This window comes from Protopterus annectens, chromosome 11.part0, assembly GCF_019279795.1.
Source record: "Protopterus annectens isolate FY-2018-M chromosome 11.part0, PAN1.0, whole genome shotgun sequence".
Taxonomy (NCBI): Eukaryota; Metazoa; Chordata; order Ceratodontiformes; family Protopteridae; genus Protopterus; species Protopterus annectens.
The window spans coordinates 834775719-834792892 of NC_056745.1; the positions used below are offsets into that span (position 1 = coordinate 834775719).

The 17174-nt window shown below is 40.4% G+C and overlaps 1 protein-coding gene across 1 annotated transcript in view; it reads left to right on the forward strand.

The window, feature by feature from the left end:
• The first annotated feature begins 290 nt into the window (after window positions 1-290).
• The window catches only part of LOC122815001 (oxysterol-binding protein-related protein 8-like), a 170377-nt gene continuing 153493 nt past the window's right edge, over window positions 291-17174 (forward strand). The window contains exons 1-2 of the mRNA XM_044087256.1: window positions 291-761; window positions 6962-7620. Of these exons, the coding sequence (XP_043943191.1) occupies window positions 291-761; window positions 6962-7620 (1130 nt within the window). The remainder of the gene's footprint in view (window positions 762-6961; window positions 7621-17174) is intronic.

Here is a 17174-nt window from a genome sequence, read left to right on the forward strand (position 1 = left end):
ATGAGGACATCATTAATGACAGTGCATTTGTGCAGTGGAAGGATTTTTACAATAAACAATTCCATATAGCTGAAAATAAAGCAACAAGTGTATATAATAGAAAAAATAGGAAGATACAACGTGATAAGGAACATTATCAGTATAAAAAGGGCATATGTTTGGCCACAAGATAGAGCTGTGCTTGAGAAAGGGAGACATGGTAGCTATAGGAATGGACCTAGGCATGTGGATAGGGAAGAAAATTTTCAAGGGGGCAGATTTTACCCAGCCCCCAAAAAACAGTACAATCAATGGAACAGGAGGGAACATTAGAAAAGAATATATTTCATGAGGAAGAGAGGAAGTTGATTATGAATGAATCCACATGTTACATAGTTACACCTTATCTCAAAGAAACTGGTATGTATTCTCCGTGCATGAACAGTTCTGAAACAAATGGGAATGACAATAATGATGCAGTTTTTGCAGAACATGGCATAGTACATTCCTTTAATGGTTTCAATGTATTCAATTACACTGATATGGATATTAGTGAGGAATTGTTTACGCTGTTCAGTAAGGGCATGAAATTTATACCTAATATAGGCTTTAATGTAGTAGATATTATTAAAGAAATTAAATTATACTGCAGAAGGCTGAATTTAGCCATCCAATTTGGGCAAAATGATGTGAATGTGAAATCAACAGGACGTAAGGACCTTATTAAAAAAAGTACATATATTCCAGTTTCCAACCCACAGGTGGCAAATTTTGAAAAAATGGTATGTAAAGATATATATTGGTTGAAGAACAACATTAGGAAAGGCAATGTATTTCATAATGTTTTGAATGATAATTTAACATTCAATGAACGGGTGTGTTTGAAACAATTAATGTATAATAATGAAATAAGAATAATGAAACCAGACAAGGGGGGTGGCATTGTCATTTACAATACTTTTGATTACAATGCACATATACACAATATTTTGTACTTGTCAGGTAATTATGAAGAGGTTTCTATAAATCAAATCAACATCGGATATAAAAGGATTGACTTGGCCCTAGAGGAATATTTGATTGATAATAGAATAACCAATGAAACGTATACATATTTGAAGGTAGATTACCCAGTATTGGCCAATATCATTGGTATTCCTAAAGTGCACAAATCTATTCAAAACCCTCCTTTTAGACCTATTATTTCAGGATCTAAATCCAAAACATACAATATGGGAGTTGCTATTGATAGATGGACCAAACATGTATATCAAAATATACCCCATTTGATAAAAGATTCCTGGGATTTTTTAGGCAAACTAACACAAGATATGTGGAGGGAAGAATTGATTTTTTTAACTATCGACGTCACGGACCTTTTTTCAAGTATACCCAAAGAAATTGGACTTGAATATTTCAGTAACAGCTTGAGGAATCATTCCAACTTGTGCTGGGACAAGATTAGCTTAATAATGGATATGATGGCCTTAGTCCTCGATTATAATTTTATATATTTTCAAGGCGAATACTTTAGGCAGAGTAAAGGTGTGGCAATGGGGGCCTCTTGTGCTCCCATTTTTGCTAATCTTGTCATGCTGGAATGGGAGACAGTACACCTGTTCAATAGTAGATTCTATTCAGATATTGCATTTTATGTTAGATTTTTAGATGATTTATTTATCTTATGGAAAGGTCCAAAAGAGAAAATCAGAGAATTCATGGAATATATTAATGGCACGACGGATTTCCTTAGCTTCACTCATAACATTAGTGAAAAGGGTATTTCTTATTTAGATACGTACATTAGCCATTCCTGTGGAGGTTTTGCATCCAGGATATACAGGAAAAACACCTTTTCAAATGATTACATAGAATACAACAGTAATCACCCACCGCATATGTTTAAAAATGTCTTTAAGGGACAATGCATCAGAGCGGCACATATGTCATCCACTAAGGAAGTTATGGAAGCAGAATTGGTAGTTATATCTAATATGTTTAGTCAAAGGGGATACCCATCACGTATGTTGAAAGATGTGACAGATTATATTAAAAAGCAATGGGGTAGTAAATATATACCATTATTAGGCAAATATTTACAAACCGGAGTGGACATTTATACTAAAAATACTGATTTGGAACACGAATGTAGGAATAGAGTGTGTGTTTTAATGTACACACCTTATGTGAACCTTATCAAGGATATAGTACATAGGCACTGGGATTTAATAACAGTTTCTGAAAACATAGGTACAAAAGTGGGGGGTAACCCGTATTTTGTGTATAAAACAGCTCCAAATATAAAAAGATTATTAGAAAAGGCGAATACTTTTGTAATACCAAAGAAAACAACCAAAGGGACTACCAAATGTGGATCTTGTAAACAGTGTGGGCGGATCAATGAAGTGATAGGCACTAAACTTGAAGATATTAATAAGACATATGTGAGAAGCAGGGCAGGCAATTGTAATACCAAGCAGGTAGTCTATCTAGCTAAGTGTATGGCCTGCCCGGCATTTTATATAGGAAAAACGGAGAGACAAATAAAAAAAACGTATTTATGAACACTACTACAAAATTCAAGTTAAAGATATGAACAATGCATTGTATAAACATTTACATGAGAAAGGGGAGCAACACCATTTTAAATTTTCCATTATTGATCAGGTAGACAATTGCATTCAAGGAGGAAATTGGAAAATGTTGTTAGCATGTAAAGAAAGTAAGTGGCAAATACTCACAGATGCCACTAGGTATCCGGGTATCAATGAAAGCATTAGTATCAAACCTTTTTTAGCTATTAGCTAGCATATTTTGTATTCATATGATAGATGCAATAGGTTATTCTCTGGATTACATGATTCATTCATTTATTTCTTACACAATAGGTTTTATCGGATATGTATTTTTTATATTTATTAAATGTATTTATTATTATATATTATATACTATATTTATATCAATTTTATTAATTTTATCTATTACATTTTATCTACTAGATATATTGTAGAGGAATTATGTACTAGAGTAGAGGGATATTGCCAAGTATTATATACTCTCTTTTATGTATCATACAGGTGTTATTTATGAATTTTAATAGTGCACATAGGGCTATCTTACATTTAAGTGTTATAGAGTTATGTTTCTTTAAGTGCTTGTTAAGGTTTTGGCGCCAAAGTTGCTATTTAAACCATGGGTATTTTTAAAATACCGGTTCTGATGAAGTCTGTATGTATCAGATGAAAGCGCTTAACCTGTGAAGTTGTTTATCTATTAAAGTATTGTTTGTTCGTACTGTTCGAGCTGTGCTACAAGTCCTTTCATCCTGCTCCAGTAGTGGTATCGTGACGTTTTGGTTGTACTTTCGTTGCAGTTGGAAACAGAGCAAATAGTTTGCAGATATACAGTTAGGCAAAACAGATTCTGACGTACCTAGTAAAACTACTTGGTGTGAACTATAAAACTTACTTGATATGCTGACTTTTCTCTGTACAAATGGTTTAATCAGAAAAGTTCTTTTGAGTACTTTATGCTGAGCTATTGTGCAATTGTTTCTTACCAGTTTGTTGATTACCATAGTCTGATGAACACACGTGTATTTTTTCTTATGTCTTATGGAACACTAGAGAGAAATGTGGTATTTTATTTCTTTTTTTCCTTTCTACAGAAATCCAAAAATACAAAAGAGATTTTTTTAGGTATTATATTTTTGGGGATTTACCCTGAGATGATATACTGTTATATTATTTTTTTGTGGGATTTACCTTTGGATGGCATACTGTAGTCACTTTATTTGGTTTTTGATTTGTTTGAAAGCAAGATAAATAGACATAAATTTCCCCAACTGTAACAAAGTACACTACTGTAGTTTTATTACATGTAGGCTGATGACATGGTGGCACAATGTTGGCCTCTTCATTTCACTTTTGGCTGAGTACCATCTGTACTAACTGTGTTGGAGTTTACTGAGTGATACAGCCTCCTTCACATCCTAAGGATATGCCATAGGTGAACTTGTCAGCCTCTGAATTACCCATAAGGTGTGTGATGAATATGTGCATCCTTGAACGGGGTATTGCCTTGTCTGGGGACAGTTCCTCTACTTTCTACCTATTAAATAACAGGAGAGGATGTGGACCCTTGTGACCTGGAATCAGGTAAAGCATAGTTCAGAGAAAGAATGAATTAATGGATTTAAGACTTTGTGTCACTGACTGAAATAATGGTGCCGTCATTCACTAAAACATTGACAGTAACGGTGGTCAAGATAATTTACTACTGGAAGGAGAAACTCATTTGGATTACTTTAATTTGCCGTCTTAAATATTACATTGCGAACAAGTAGATGTATAGATAATAGCATAACAGACCTTTCCAATCAGGCATTTGTTTGTTTACTTAGTTTAATTATTTTTTTTATATATTAATTTGCTTAGTATTTATTTATTTATTTATTTATTTATTTGTGTTTGTATTTGTTTACTGGAGTAGAACACTGAGTAGCATATGACCAATTGCAGGCACAGCCTAGGTTAAAAAGGTAACAAACAACATTTAATTACATTGAGGATAACAGGCTGACCAAACAAAGAAACAAACATTGCATAATCAATAATTATATATATGTATATATTTACAGAGGGGAAATAGAGGAGGAAGCAAAGGGGAGGAGAGACAGGATTATAAGCAAGGTCAAGAGGTAGAGAACGAAGAGGAGAAGAAGTAAACGTTAGAGTTAAATAAGTATGAAAAAAAGAATAGGTCAGATAATGAATACCCAAGAAAGTGAGAGATGACTAGATTTTGAGAAGATAGTAGTAGTAGTTTTGGTGCCACAATGGCAAAATGGTGCATCCATATGGGTATAATGGTGGGGGGATTGATGGAGTAACTGGTGGAGTTCTGATAAGTTTGAGGTCCAGCATTATATGATATGCCTTTGTCCAGGATATTTGCAGGCATAATGTTTTAGTATAGACTGTCTGAATTGTTGCCTGAAAGAGTCTAATAGTTCAAGTAACTTTTGTGAAAGGGATTGCCAGAATTTGGGGGTGAGAACTGAGAAGCTATTGCTGGGGGAATGTTGTTTGTTACTTGGTGTTTGAAGGATGGGTCCACATCAAGATTGGCCTCTGAGGTTGTAACTTGGAATGGCTGTAATAATCCCCTAGTCCATGCATCATTCTTCCTCTGTACTCAATATCTTCTAATTGTCAGGCAGGTTACCTGTAGGATGTGGATGTGATAGACAATTCCAGCATGATGTGAACCTGCCAACACATTGACTGTGGAAGAAATGAGTTCTGGTTTGCTTGTTAATTGCATTTTTAAGCAGTTTGTATCTGGATTCAGAAAATATACTGATCTGAAGTTGTTGTTTTCATTTGATCTTCAACCTGTGATACTCAGAATCAGTACGGATCTGGCTCGGCCATATACTCCAGCATTGGATCTGAAATCCAAGCTCCTCTCCTATCCATAATGCCCTGCTGTCCCACCTCCCCTCAGATCTTGCTTACGGCTCATTTTGAACAGCAGGGGTTGCAGTTGGTACAAGCTCCTACAAGGTTTTTTCAGTAGTTGTAAGTTTTTTTCTTGGGTCTTTTCTTCTTATTTCTGCTTCTACCTACCCTTTCTCTTCTGCCTCTCCTATCTCAGTGTTGGACGTTTCGGTTAGTGTAACAAAAAAAAAGTCTCACTGCTACCTTTCTGCCCTCTCTCTTTCTTTCCTTCCCTTTTTTGAGAGTGTGTATCTCTATGTGTGTGTGTGTGTGTGTGTGTGTGTGTGTGTGTGTGTGTGTGTGTGTGTGTGTGTGTGTGTGTGTGTGTGAGTGAGTGTGCACGTGCGTGTGCATGTGTGCCTTTTTTTTATGTCCCCATGGCTGAGACTCCAAAGCCAGGGTTCAAGAAGTGTATGGAATGTAGGCATAAGATTCCTCCACCTGATGCCCACAGTCTATGCGAGGTGTGTTTGGGGGTCCCCAGTCTTGATTCCTCCTGCTCAATTTGCATGGACTTCAACCCCCATGCACTTATCGACAGGTGGAATAAGCTCAGCTTGAAGGGCCTAATTCCTCCACCCGCTGAGACCCCTTCCTTCACCGCCCTGGCTTCTGGGACACAAACTCCTGCCTAGAAGCCTGGGGATGGAGAGAAGATAAGACACAAAGGAGTGGGATCGGCTAAAGAAAAGATCTCCTGAGCAGTCTTCCTCAGGTGAACCAGCTACTAAGTCTAGGCCCGAGCTAGCCTATGGTTTTCCTTGGCTCTGGTCCCCTCACTTCTCCCAGTAGCTGGAGAGTTCTTGGGCTAGGTCTCCTGCCATTGCCTCCCCTTGGCATCATTCCTGGCTGGGGTCGGTGGCTTCCTCAGTCCAGTCCACTAGAAGCCTGTCTGAAGCCAAGGTGGACAGGATGATGTTGAAGTTTCTTCGGGCCCAGATTCCGCTGAGAGTCTTGTCTGCTCCATCACCCTCTGGAGCTGTGAGCACACAGTCTGGTTTCTTTCCAATATCACCTTCTCTGATCCAGCCTTTGGCTTCAGAGTCTTTGGGTCCGAGGTTTCTGAGTGTTGAGGCATTGGCACCGATGGTCCCTTGCACCTTGACGCCGACAGTTATCTTGAGCAGTTCAGCTGCAATGTCATTGGAGCGGACTGACTGTCAGAGTTGTAGCTTTGGCATTGGCTCTGACGGGCTGGCATCAACTGCAAAATGTTTGGAGTTCTCCTTTCCCCTCAGGGCTTCAGTTCTGGGAAGCTCGGCTTTGACTTCACCATCGGCACCTGGGGCAGTGCCCTGGCAGGCTCTAACACCACCAGTTATGGCTCTGGCTGAGCTTCCTTCTGGGGTCTGCTCACCTTCAGTGTTTGAGGTGTGAAGAAGGTCCTATCGGCTTCTTCAAGAGCCTTGACACTATCGTCCACAGATTCCACCCTGGCTCATTCTGTTTCTGGGTCAGAGTCTTCTGTCCTGCATCCTCAGGGACAGCCTGCTGCCAGAACACCCCAGGAGTTTACTCTTCAGGAATCACCTGAAGTTTCTGAGTCCTCGCCAGAGTTTCCCCATGAGAGGGCTCCTTGGAAGCATATGTGCAAGAGGAGGCACTTAGATTCTCCAAGAGAGTCTCTCACTGATGATACAGACTTAGATAAAGGGGAGGGTTCCCCTTGGTTACCCCCTGATGATGTCTCCTGTGGAGACATCATGGAAGTCCTGCACCAGAGAGGAGGGTGGTCTACCCTCAAGCCCAACCCCAATGAGTCTGTATTTCTGAATGTGTTTCTCACAAGAGCTTCTACTTCTTGGGTGTCACCCTCTGCATACCCCTTGGTGGATCTTATTTCTAGTAGGGCATGGAAGGAACCGGATGTGATTGAGCCCATGCCTAAGCACCCTGACAAGGTTCTCAGTGCTCCATCGAACAGGCCCCATTGGTCAAAGGATTCCCCAGTCGATGCCATGGTGGTTGCATCAGTCACCAAGAAGGAGCTGGCCCAGGAGAGCTCCTCGGTCCATCCTCCAGACAGGGAGTCTAGGGCGATGGACCACTTTGGGAAGCAGGCATATGCTTCAGCCACCTTTGCTCTGCTTGCACTGAAATATTTGGCACATATTATTAGACTGAAGAAGGACCTGATTAAGTAGGTTGCTGAGTCTGCCCTGGGGTCCATGTTGGCAGAGGAGAATAAGGTTTTCTCCTCCCACTTGGCAACCCTAACTGCCATTTTTAACACGTCCATGAGGCTGCTTTCTCATACAACTGAGGGTAACTCTAGGGCTGCTGGGATGAGCGCTGCCATTGGGTGGCAAGCCTGTCTCTGGCTTTGTGCTTTTTTGGAACCTTTCAAGGTGTCATTCATGAATATTCTCTTTGACAGTTCAATTTTGTTTGGTAAAACTGTTCATGACACTCTTACCCAGAATAAGAAAGATCGGAAGACCTTGTCTGCTGTCGGGATCTGCTTTTCTACCCCGCAAAGATCTTTTTAGAGGAATCAGTGTGGGGGGTCAAGAAAATGTGGTTCCAGAAGTCTCAGGGTTTTTCCCAGGATGCTCAGGGTCTGTCTTCCCCAGGGGCAGAGGGGGTCTGAAGAACCAGGGATCTCGAGATTCATTCTTGGACAGAACCTTTCAGCGATTCTGAGGGATTGCCTGACTGCTCTGCTCTGGAGGCAGTTGGGGGGTGTCTACCTTTGCACCCAAGAGCCTGAGAGTCCATCACAAATGATTGTTGGGTGCTGCAAATCATATCCATAGTTACTCCATCCCCTTTCTTCATCCTCCATCTTCGACAAGACACCTCCTGGACATTCAACCCACTCAACAGGAGGAGGCAGCTGTAGAAATCACCAGGCTGCTCGAAAAATGAGTCATCCAACCCATCCCCCCAGACCAGTCCAGATCCGGTATTTATTCCAGGGTTTTTTTTGCATCAAAGAAAACGAGGTACTTAAGACACATCCTGGATCTTTCTACCCTGAACCTGTCCATTGCCAAGAAGTTTCAGATGTTCATCCTACAATCCATTCTGTCATTTTTGGCAGATGAACAACTGGATGTGCTTGGTGGACCTTCAGGATGCGTACTATCATATCAAGATGAACAGATACTCCAGATGGTTCCTCCGCTTCCAGCTGGGACCCAATCATTTTCAGTTCAGTGTGCTCCTCTTTGGACTCACCACCACCCCTGGGTGTTTATCAAAGTGATGGCGGTAGTAGCGGCTCACCTGCAGCTACAGGGGTTTCAGTTCTTTACCTAACTGGACAATTGGCTTCTTTCCACTCCTTCCAGGTGTGATGCCCGTGCACTTGTCCAGTAATCAAGCAACCTCAAACCTAACCCCTAGCACCAGTGAGAGGTATCCACACTGGGAGGATAACAAATATACACACAGTAAAGTACAATTTCCCGTAAGAGCACACAGAGACCACAGTCAGTCTGGGGCTTGTTTCTCCCTTTCTGTCCAGATCCCCAGTAAGACTCCCCACTGGCACAGTGATAGGGTTCAGATCTCAGCTGAGTAGTCAAGCCAAAACCTCCAGTACCCTCTCTGTCCAACCAGTGCTTCATGCCTCTCCCAAGTAGCTGACACACACTTTGACATATGAGTTATATACAAACACACAGACACTCCTGGTGAAGGCTGGCACAGGTTCTCCAGCTATGCCCCCTTCTACCCAGACTATAAGGTAAAAATCACTGCCACCAACTACTCTTATCAGCTACTAATAAGGTCCTTTCCAAAGGGTGACCAATTCTACTGTGTAATGTTATTATTATCCAAATAGTAAGTGTGATAAACAGCAAGGCTATTGGAGTGGCTTATACAGTATCACCAAATACATGCAAGTACTCTAAGAGCTTAAATAATCTCTACATAAAGCAGCCACAGTTAAAAGGTTTAAAAATATTTCATAATAAATAATAAAAACACAAGAAAATACTCACTGATTCAACACAATGACAACAGAGAGATAGAGGGTTCAGAAATCACATTAAATAATTTAAAACAACATTGTAGGATAGTCTGACATAAATATAGAACATAGCTTGACTAATCTTACTATTTCTGTTTATCTCTAATAGAAATCACTGTTTTAAATATCTTACAGAGCAAGGCACAGTGCTGGTGAGCTGATGTGTTCAGGTTCAGACACAAATACAAAATGCTCTCCTTTCTTTTTGAGATAGTCCTTAAATTGATAATTCACATTACTGCTGAGTCATTTCAGATGACATCATTCTTGTAATTTCTGCAGAAGTTTCCCAAGCTCACAGAACTCAAAATTTTAAAATTTCTTTGTGATCTGCACCTGCTAGGAAACCACAGCAATAAAATACACTTTACACATGAAATCTAGTAATTATCTCTGTTGTAGGAGAATAGAAAGAATGTCCTAGCCCAGACATCTAGTCTCCTAGCTTGAGATCACACACAGTCGTAAATTCTTTACTTATCAACTTTCTTCCAGCAGGGTGCACTGTGGTTAAATTTTTAAAGCTTAGCACATAACACAGTTTTCTTACATTTGTGAAACCAGCCTGTGAATCATTATTTACAAAGACATAGAATTATTTACAAAATTCTATCTAGCTGGGCTGGCAGCTCCTCAGTTTATCACACCAGGCATCAAAAGATTCAGGCCAGGGATTGTTTTCTCCTCCTAGCTCCTTCCCTGGGCATTACAATCAACCTTGCCAAGTCAAACTTGGTAACTCTTCAGGTGTTGGACTTTATAGATTGTCTGTTCAATATGATACAGGGCAGGGTGTTTCTGCCTTCAGACAATCATCACTTCAGCATCATGTAAAGTCTATTCTTTTCCCTCTGCAAGTATGGTTCTTCAGGTGTTGGGGTCCATGGCAGCCACGATCACCCTTCTGCCAACTGCACGCCTTCACATGAAGATTCTTCAGTGTACCTTAGCGGTTCAATGGTCCCTTCTTGACCTTCCATTGTTGTATCTAGTCCAGTTGTCCCAAGTTTGCCAGAACTCTCTTTGGTGGTAGCTTCAGTCCCTGTACTTTCTTCTGGGCTGTCCATTTGTTCTTCCTTCCCTCTCAATCACTGTGATCACTGATGCCTCCCTGTTCAGGTGGGGGGGGCATTACATGGGAGGGATGGTACAAGGCATGTGGTCCTTCCTTAAAGCCAGTCTGCATGTCAATGTCCTGGAGATGAGGGCAGTACTTTTGGCATTGCAAGCTCTCCATGCCTTTCTTCCTACAAGGATAATTGCCACCCAGATGGGTAACATGTCAGTAGTCTGGTACATCAACAAATGGAGGAACCAGATCTTATCCCCTTTGCCACGAGGTCATGAGATTGTAGGAGTGGACCATCTGTTCTGACCATTTTCTGCTGGCAATGCACATTTCGGGGAATCCGGTATTCTAGCAGCCAGGCTTAGCAGGTCTATTCTGATGCCTTATGAGTGGTCTCTGAATCAGTCAGTAGCAGACATGATCTTCCATAAGTGGGGCCATTCTTGCTGTGATCTCTTCTCCTTTCCTTCTAACACAAAGTGCAGTGAGTATTTCACTCTGATCCCCCCCTCTGGTGGAGTCACCCAGACACGCTCTAGTCTATGATTAGCCCTCCAGTCTACTTTATGCTTATCCTCCTCTTCCTCTGATCCCCAAGTTTATTCAGGAAAGCACAACAGTTGAAGACCTCAGTCATCCTCATTGCCCCATTCTGGCCTCGTCATGTTTGGTTCCTCACTCTGAGGTCTCATCTAGTGTGTCCTCCCTGGACTCTGGATGCAGTTCTGGTCCTGATAACTCACCCATCAGGGGTTACTCACCTGGCTTTAGTCAGCCTGAGGCTCACAGCTTGGCTGCTCCAGTTTCCCTTCTGGCCAAGACTCCCAGGCTCTCTTCTTCTGTCAAAAAGATCTTGATTGCAGCTCATAAGGCTTCCACCAGGAAGATCTTTTCCAGCAAGTGGAAATGTTTTTCGATCTGGATCCCTTTACAGCTCCAGTCCCTGCCAGTTTGGATTTTCTAGCCCATATTTTTAATAATGGTGCTAGTTTTTCTACTATTAAAGTTCAGTTGGTGGTGATTTCTAATTTCCATGTCAGTGAGAATTCGGCTTCCTTGGCTTCATCCAAGCTCTGCAAGGCCTTTTTGAAGGATACCTTTCTTCTTCGGCCTCCTATCAAGGACTCCACTCCTCCTTGGGATCTAACTCTGGTTTTACAGGTCTTGGTTTTTTCTCTATTTGAACCAGCTACCAATGCTGATTTACAATTCTTATCTTAGAAGATGGCTTTTTTGGTGGCTGTTACCTCAGCCAACAGGTGTTATCTATCAAGCCCCCTTATTTGATCTTTCATAAAGACAGTGTGTCTCTTTGGAGTAAACCATCCTTCTTACCAAAGGTGGCTTCTGAAGAAAACATTAACCAGGTTAGTAATTTACCAGTTTTCTTCCCAAATTACTACAACAAAGGGGAATACACATTACATTCATTTGATGTTCACAGGCAGCTGCATTTCTATTTGCATAGAAACAAAAGTTTGCGAAAGTCGGATCAGCTTTTTGTGTCTTTCTCTAAGCCTCATCTGGGAAAACCTGTTTCTAAGGTTACTCTTGCTCATTGGATTTCTGAGTGTATTTATTTGGCCTATCGTTCCAAAGGTTTGTCTCTAGCAGGTCCCATCTGGGTCCATTCCACCAGATCAGTATCTACTTCTGCAGGGTTCCTATTGACGATATCTGCTCTGCTGCTGCCACCTGGTCCTCTTCACATACATTTATTTCCCATTATAAACTGGATATTCTTTCCAGAAGCAGGGCATCTTTTAGCTCAGATGTGCTTCGGAACATCCTTCCATGAGGGCGTCCCAAGGTTATTGCAGCTAGGGACTCTGCACCACAGGTTAAAGATCAAATGAAAACAACAACCTCAGATAAAGAAGTTATGTACTTAGCATAACACTCCATCTGAGTTGTTGCTTTTCATTTGTCTTCAACTGTCCCTCCCTCCTTCCTCCCTCCCTGCCCTTTTTGGCTCTGTAGTGGACTGGTCAGAGGCAGCTGTAGGCATCTTCTTGGCTAGAGTTGAGCCTCTATGTGCCCGTGCCCGTTTTGGTCAGGGTGGAAATGTTTTACTTATACTATTAGGGGCTGGTGCTGTTCTGCATCAAACTCAATTTGAGGGGAGGAGGGAGAGTGGGGCATTATGGGTAGGGTAGGAGCATGGATTTTTGATCTAAGGCGGCTGAGCTGGATCCATGTGAGATCCAAGTCCAATAGGTTGAAGACAAATGAAAAGCAACAACTGAGATATAATGTTATGGTAAGTACATAGCATCTTTTTTAAGCTTTTTACTGTTTTGTACCCTTAGCATTGTGAACAAGGGAGTGCTTTTCTGTATAAGAGTCAGAGATTAATGCCATATTGCCTTTCTGCAGGTGTTGTTCATTGTCTACCAACTCCATCTCAGATTCAGACTGTAGTACATAGCTTTGTTTACCTGACTGTGACATATTAGAGCATTTCCATTGTTTTTTTTTAACTTGTTCCAGTGGCTCTTTTATTTGCATTTCAACAGATGTACTGGCACAGATTAAAAGTGTGATTTAAAATCTGAGCTGTAAATAAGGAAAATCTAAGTGTTTCATACATATCAGTTTTTATTTTCTTTTTGTTTCTTAAGGGTCCTAAAGGGGAAATATTTGGCTTCAAAACACAGCCCTACCCAAGAAGCTATATAAAAATCCGGACAGTATCAAAACATTATGGTAAGTGCATATGCAGCCTGACAAGCTTTTTTGCAGGTGTTGTTCATTGTCTGCCAACTCCATCTCAGATTCAGACTGTAGTACATATATGAGTTTACCTGAGACATATTTCCTCTGAGTTTTATTATGATGCTTTATGTTCTGTAATGGAATAGGTGCAGAAAATTAAATTGTTTTTTGGTTAACGTGGATACATAAATTGCAATCTCCCTTTGCGAGGGTAACTCAATGAGCTGAAAGAATGAACAAAATGCCAGAAACGCAGAAATATGAAAAAAATCAATTTTAATTGCTTTTGTGGGGGGGACCAAGACCCTTCTCCCCACACCCCCAATATGTGTGTGGGGAGGGCAAGCCCCCACATCCCCAAAATTATATGTACTACCATCATGGCTACACCAACTTGAAGAAGGAAACATCTTCTGAGACAAGTGACTCATTACCAGTGCTCAGTTAAAACCCACATCAGCAATGATTTCCTATGGGAAAACATCTTTCAACATTATGCCTTTTGTCTTTCTCTCATGCCACTGACATTAGAGCAATTTCAACTTGAGTAACTGTAGTGGAGCCATCACCCATATCCCAGTCTCTCTATGTGTTGACATGTATTTATACACACACACACACACACACACACACACACACACACACACACACACACACACACACACACACACACACACACACACACACACACACACACACACACACACACACACACACACACACACACACACACACACACACACACACACACACACACACACACACACACACATATATATAAAGGCTCTCTACTGAAATTTTGGTTTTCAAAATGCCGATTGCCAAAAAAAAAAGAAGACACCAAAAACCTGGAGCAGAGGAAATATCAAAAATGGCTCTTTTCCATTAACCCCCCAATCCCCCAAACTCATATATATATACCAACAGATCACCATACCTCTAAAAAAAAGGGAATATTGTGAGAAATGTCATTTCAGACTTAATATATGTAAGTCCAATCATTCGGCCATTCAGTCTCCATGTTTCAGAACTCACCCTAGCATAAATTTTAAACCCACCTTCTGCGTTTTATAAGGAAAAAACATAAAAAATTACCTCTTCCCCTTTATCTGAGCCCTCCAAACCAAAACAAAAGCACCTGGTTTGCAAATTACCCAGCTTTGATGCTCTGAAATGTTAACTGTACAGAATCAATGAATCTTCTGTGTTGAGATTTTATGCTCTAGTATGTGCCAAGGTATAAGTTTCCCCATTGTAGCAGTATTTTATAACAGTTGAGTGTACCCACTTTTTTCTCTGTTATCCAGATGGGCATATCTTTTATTGCTCCTCTTCCCTGTGAAAAGCAGTGTAGGACTGGTTACATCAGAGGTTCTTTTGCAAGTGGTACTGAATTTCCATATTTGTGTTGTTTGCTCAGCACTGCCTTCACTTCTTTTGATCACCAAAGAAACCAGTAACCTCTCAACTCACTCTAGAGAAATACAGTGTAGCAGCTTACAGTTCCTTTTCTTTGTTATTTTCCAGATGAAAATCAAATTCCATTCTTTTTTTTCCCGAGAAGTGAATAATTTTAATTTAGATGTTAAGGGAGCTCAGACTGTGTTTTCTCCCCTTAGATCAATAAATGTGTGCTTTGGGTAGACAAATTGTATCTGAACATGCACAATGCTTGTTTTCCTTAGGGTCATAGGTGTATATTAAGCTGATGACCTTTAGGACTTTTATAAGCCCAGCCATGCAACCCAAATGTATCCCATGAGTTATTGTGTCATAGAGGCTATTCTAAAGGATGAATGTTAGCAAGGGCATGACTTAATGGTTGCCTCTGTCCATTGGAGACATCACTACCAGACCTGGGATGAATTTTTGATTTCCTAGCAAATGGTCCAGGTTACTCTTGAATAGGGTTAGGAAAGTGTTCTGCTTCACATGGATGGGAAGTCTATTCCAGAGAATGTGAATTCTTGAAATACGTACACGTGTTATAAAACATAAGGTTGAGTTTTATGAGAGTTGTCTTAAGTTTAGTAAAGCTTCTAGATGGAGACTTTAAAAGCTTGGCCTTCATCACTCACCAAGAAACAACAAAAATCCTTACAGAAAAAGTCCAAGAGAAATGAGAGTTCCAAACACAGAAAGTCTGACAACTCAGACATAATGAGAGTAGTGACAGAGTGACAGGAAGGAAGAGGAAGGTTAGAAAACAATGGCTATAGAACAGTGAAAAACCAAGGATGTCTACCACTTCAAATGCTGATAAGACAAAAAACCTTCAACCATTTCTACGGAATAGAGTGCTCCAGCAAAGGACACTCTGAAAAACAGGGGTCCTTTAAAGCAACCGCGGACCTCACTGCTACAGATATTTAAAATTAAACACCATTGTTGGTTTTAATATCTTGATCTAGGTCAAACATTGACCCCACTGCTGCAGATATTTAAAATTAAGTACCATTGTTGGTTTTAATATCTTCATCTAGGTCAAACATTGACCCCACTGCTGCAGATATTTAAAATTAAATACCATTGTTGCTTCTGTTGTTTGTGTTATCCAAAATGATATTGAAAGCAAAAGAGATGGCTGGTTCTGAGTGCTTTTTTGTGGATAAGTCAGCCTCGGCTATAGCAGAAAGAATGCAATAACTATTGAACCATCCACCAGCACTCCAGTCATATCAGCTACTTCTAATTACATGTCTTTTGCAAGGAAGTACATTAAGAGCTTCTTTGTCACGATGTCATTGACTGCAACAGCAAACCTAAGTAATGTCGAAATTAAAATATTACTGAAACTCAGTAACATCAGATTCCAAATTGCCTGCTGCAAAATGAAAGTGTTTTTGTGGAGGAGCTTTCCAACCCCCTGGCACAGGGGCTGTCCCCCAAAACACCTCTGCAATATCTCCTAAATCAAAGATTCATACATCCAGTGCTACCACATTGCATCCATTTCCTATACCAGTGCCATAAATAGCTGTCCCCATTCAAGGAGTTTACTAGTCAGAAAAGGAATGGAAGTAAATGCTTTAGCCTCAAACTTAATACAGAAGACTCCACTTTGCTCTGTGCAGCCTTCACTAGACAGAAACTACAAATGAAAACACAGCAATTATTTTCTGCAATAGAGTTATGGATAAACCCCTCCAAACTCCTTCTGAATCCTTAAATAAATAAAATTCATTTTTATTTACTCCCAAGATACACTCAGACAGCATGCAATCAACTACTCTCCATTATAATAGCCAACAGCACTAAACGTGAGCTAGTCGCTCATACTATAAACTATGAGGCATCATTATTGATGAAAACATAATATCCAGTCCCCACTTTCAAGCTGCCAGGAAATAAAAATCATCAAAAACTTGGCATAGCGTATGGAGGAGAACCTTTCCTCACTGACATTGGTAGAAAAAACAAAGCCTTGGCTTACTTACTTCCCAGCCTGCTTTATGCAGCTCTCATTTTTATTAGCCTTCACAATGTTTAGCTATCTAAACACAGGCATTGTTATCATAAGATTGATAAATATGTTACTAACGCATGAAATAAATCACATCACCAATTAGCCATTAAATGACTTAGTTGGCTAGAACTGCCACATCACCTTCCTTTTACATAATTAACAGCAGCCCATAACCTGTTATACCAACCAGATAAATGTCCTTCCCTAAAATACTGTCTCAAATGGAAATGCTCCAAGAGGCCTCTATGCAACATTGACAAGTATCTTGTCTCCACTGCTAAATCACACAGTACCTCCAGGAAATGCCTTATATTCCTCCATTGTATTCACATTGTGGAATTCTGCATTACACATTTGACAGCAAGAATATACAGGCTCCTTTAAAGCACATCTCAAGCCATATCTCAAAAATGAATGGCACTGCTCCTGCTTCTATGTACCTGGATAGAATGTCTCCTCTTTTCT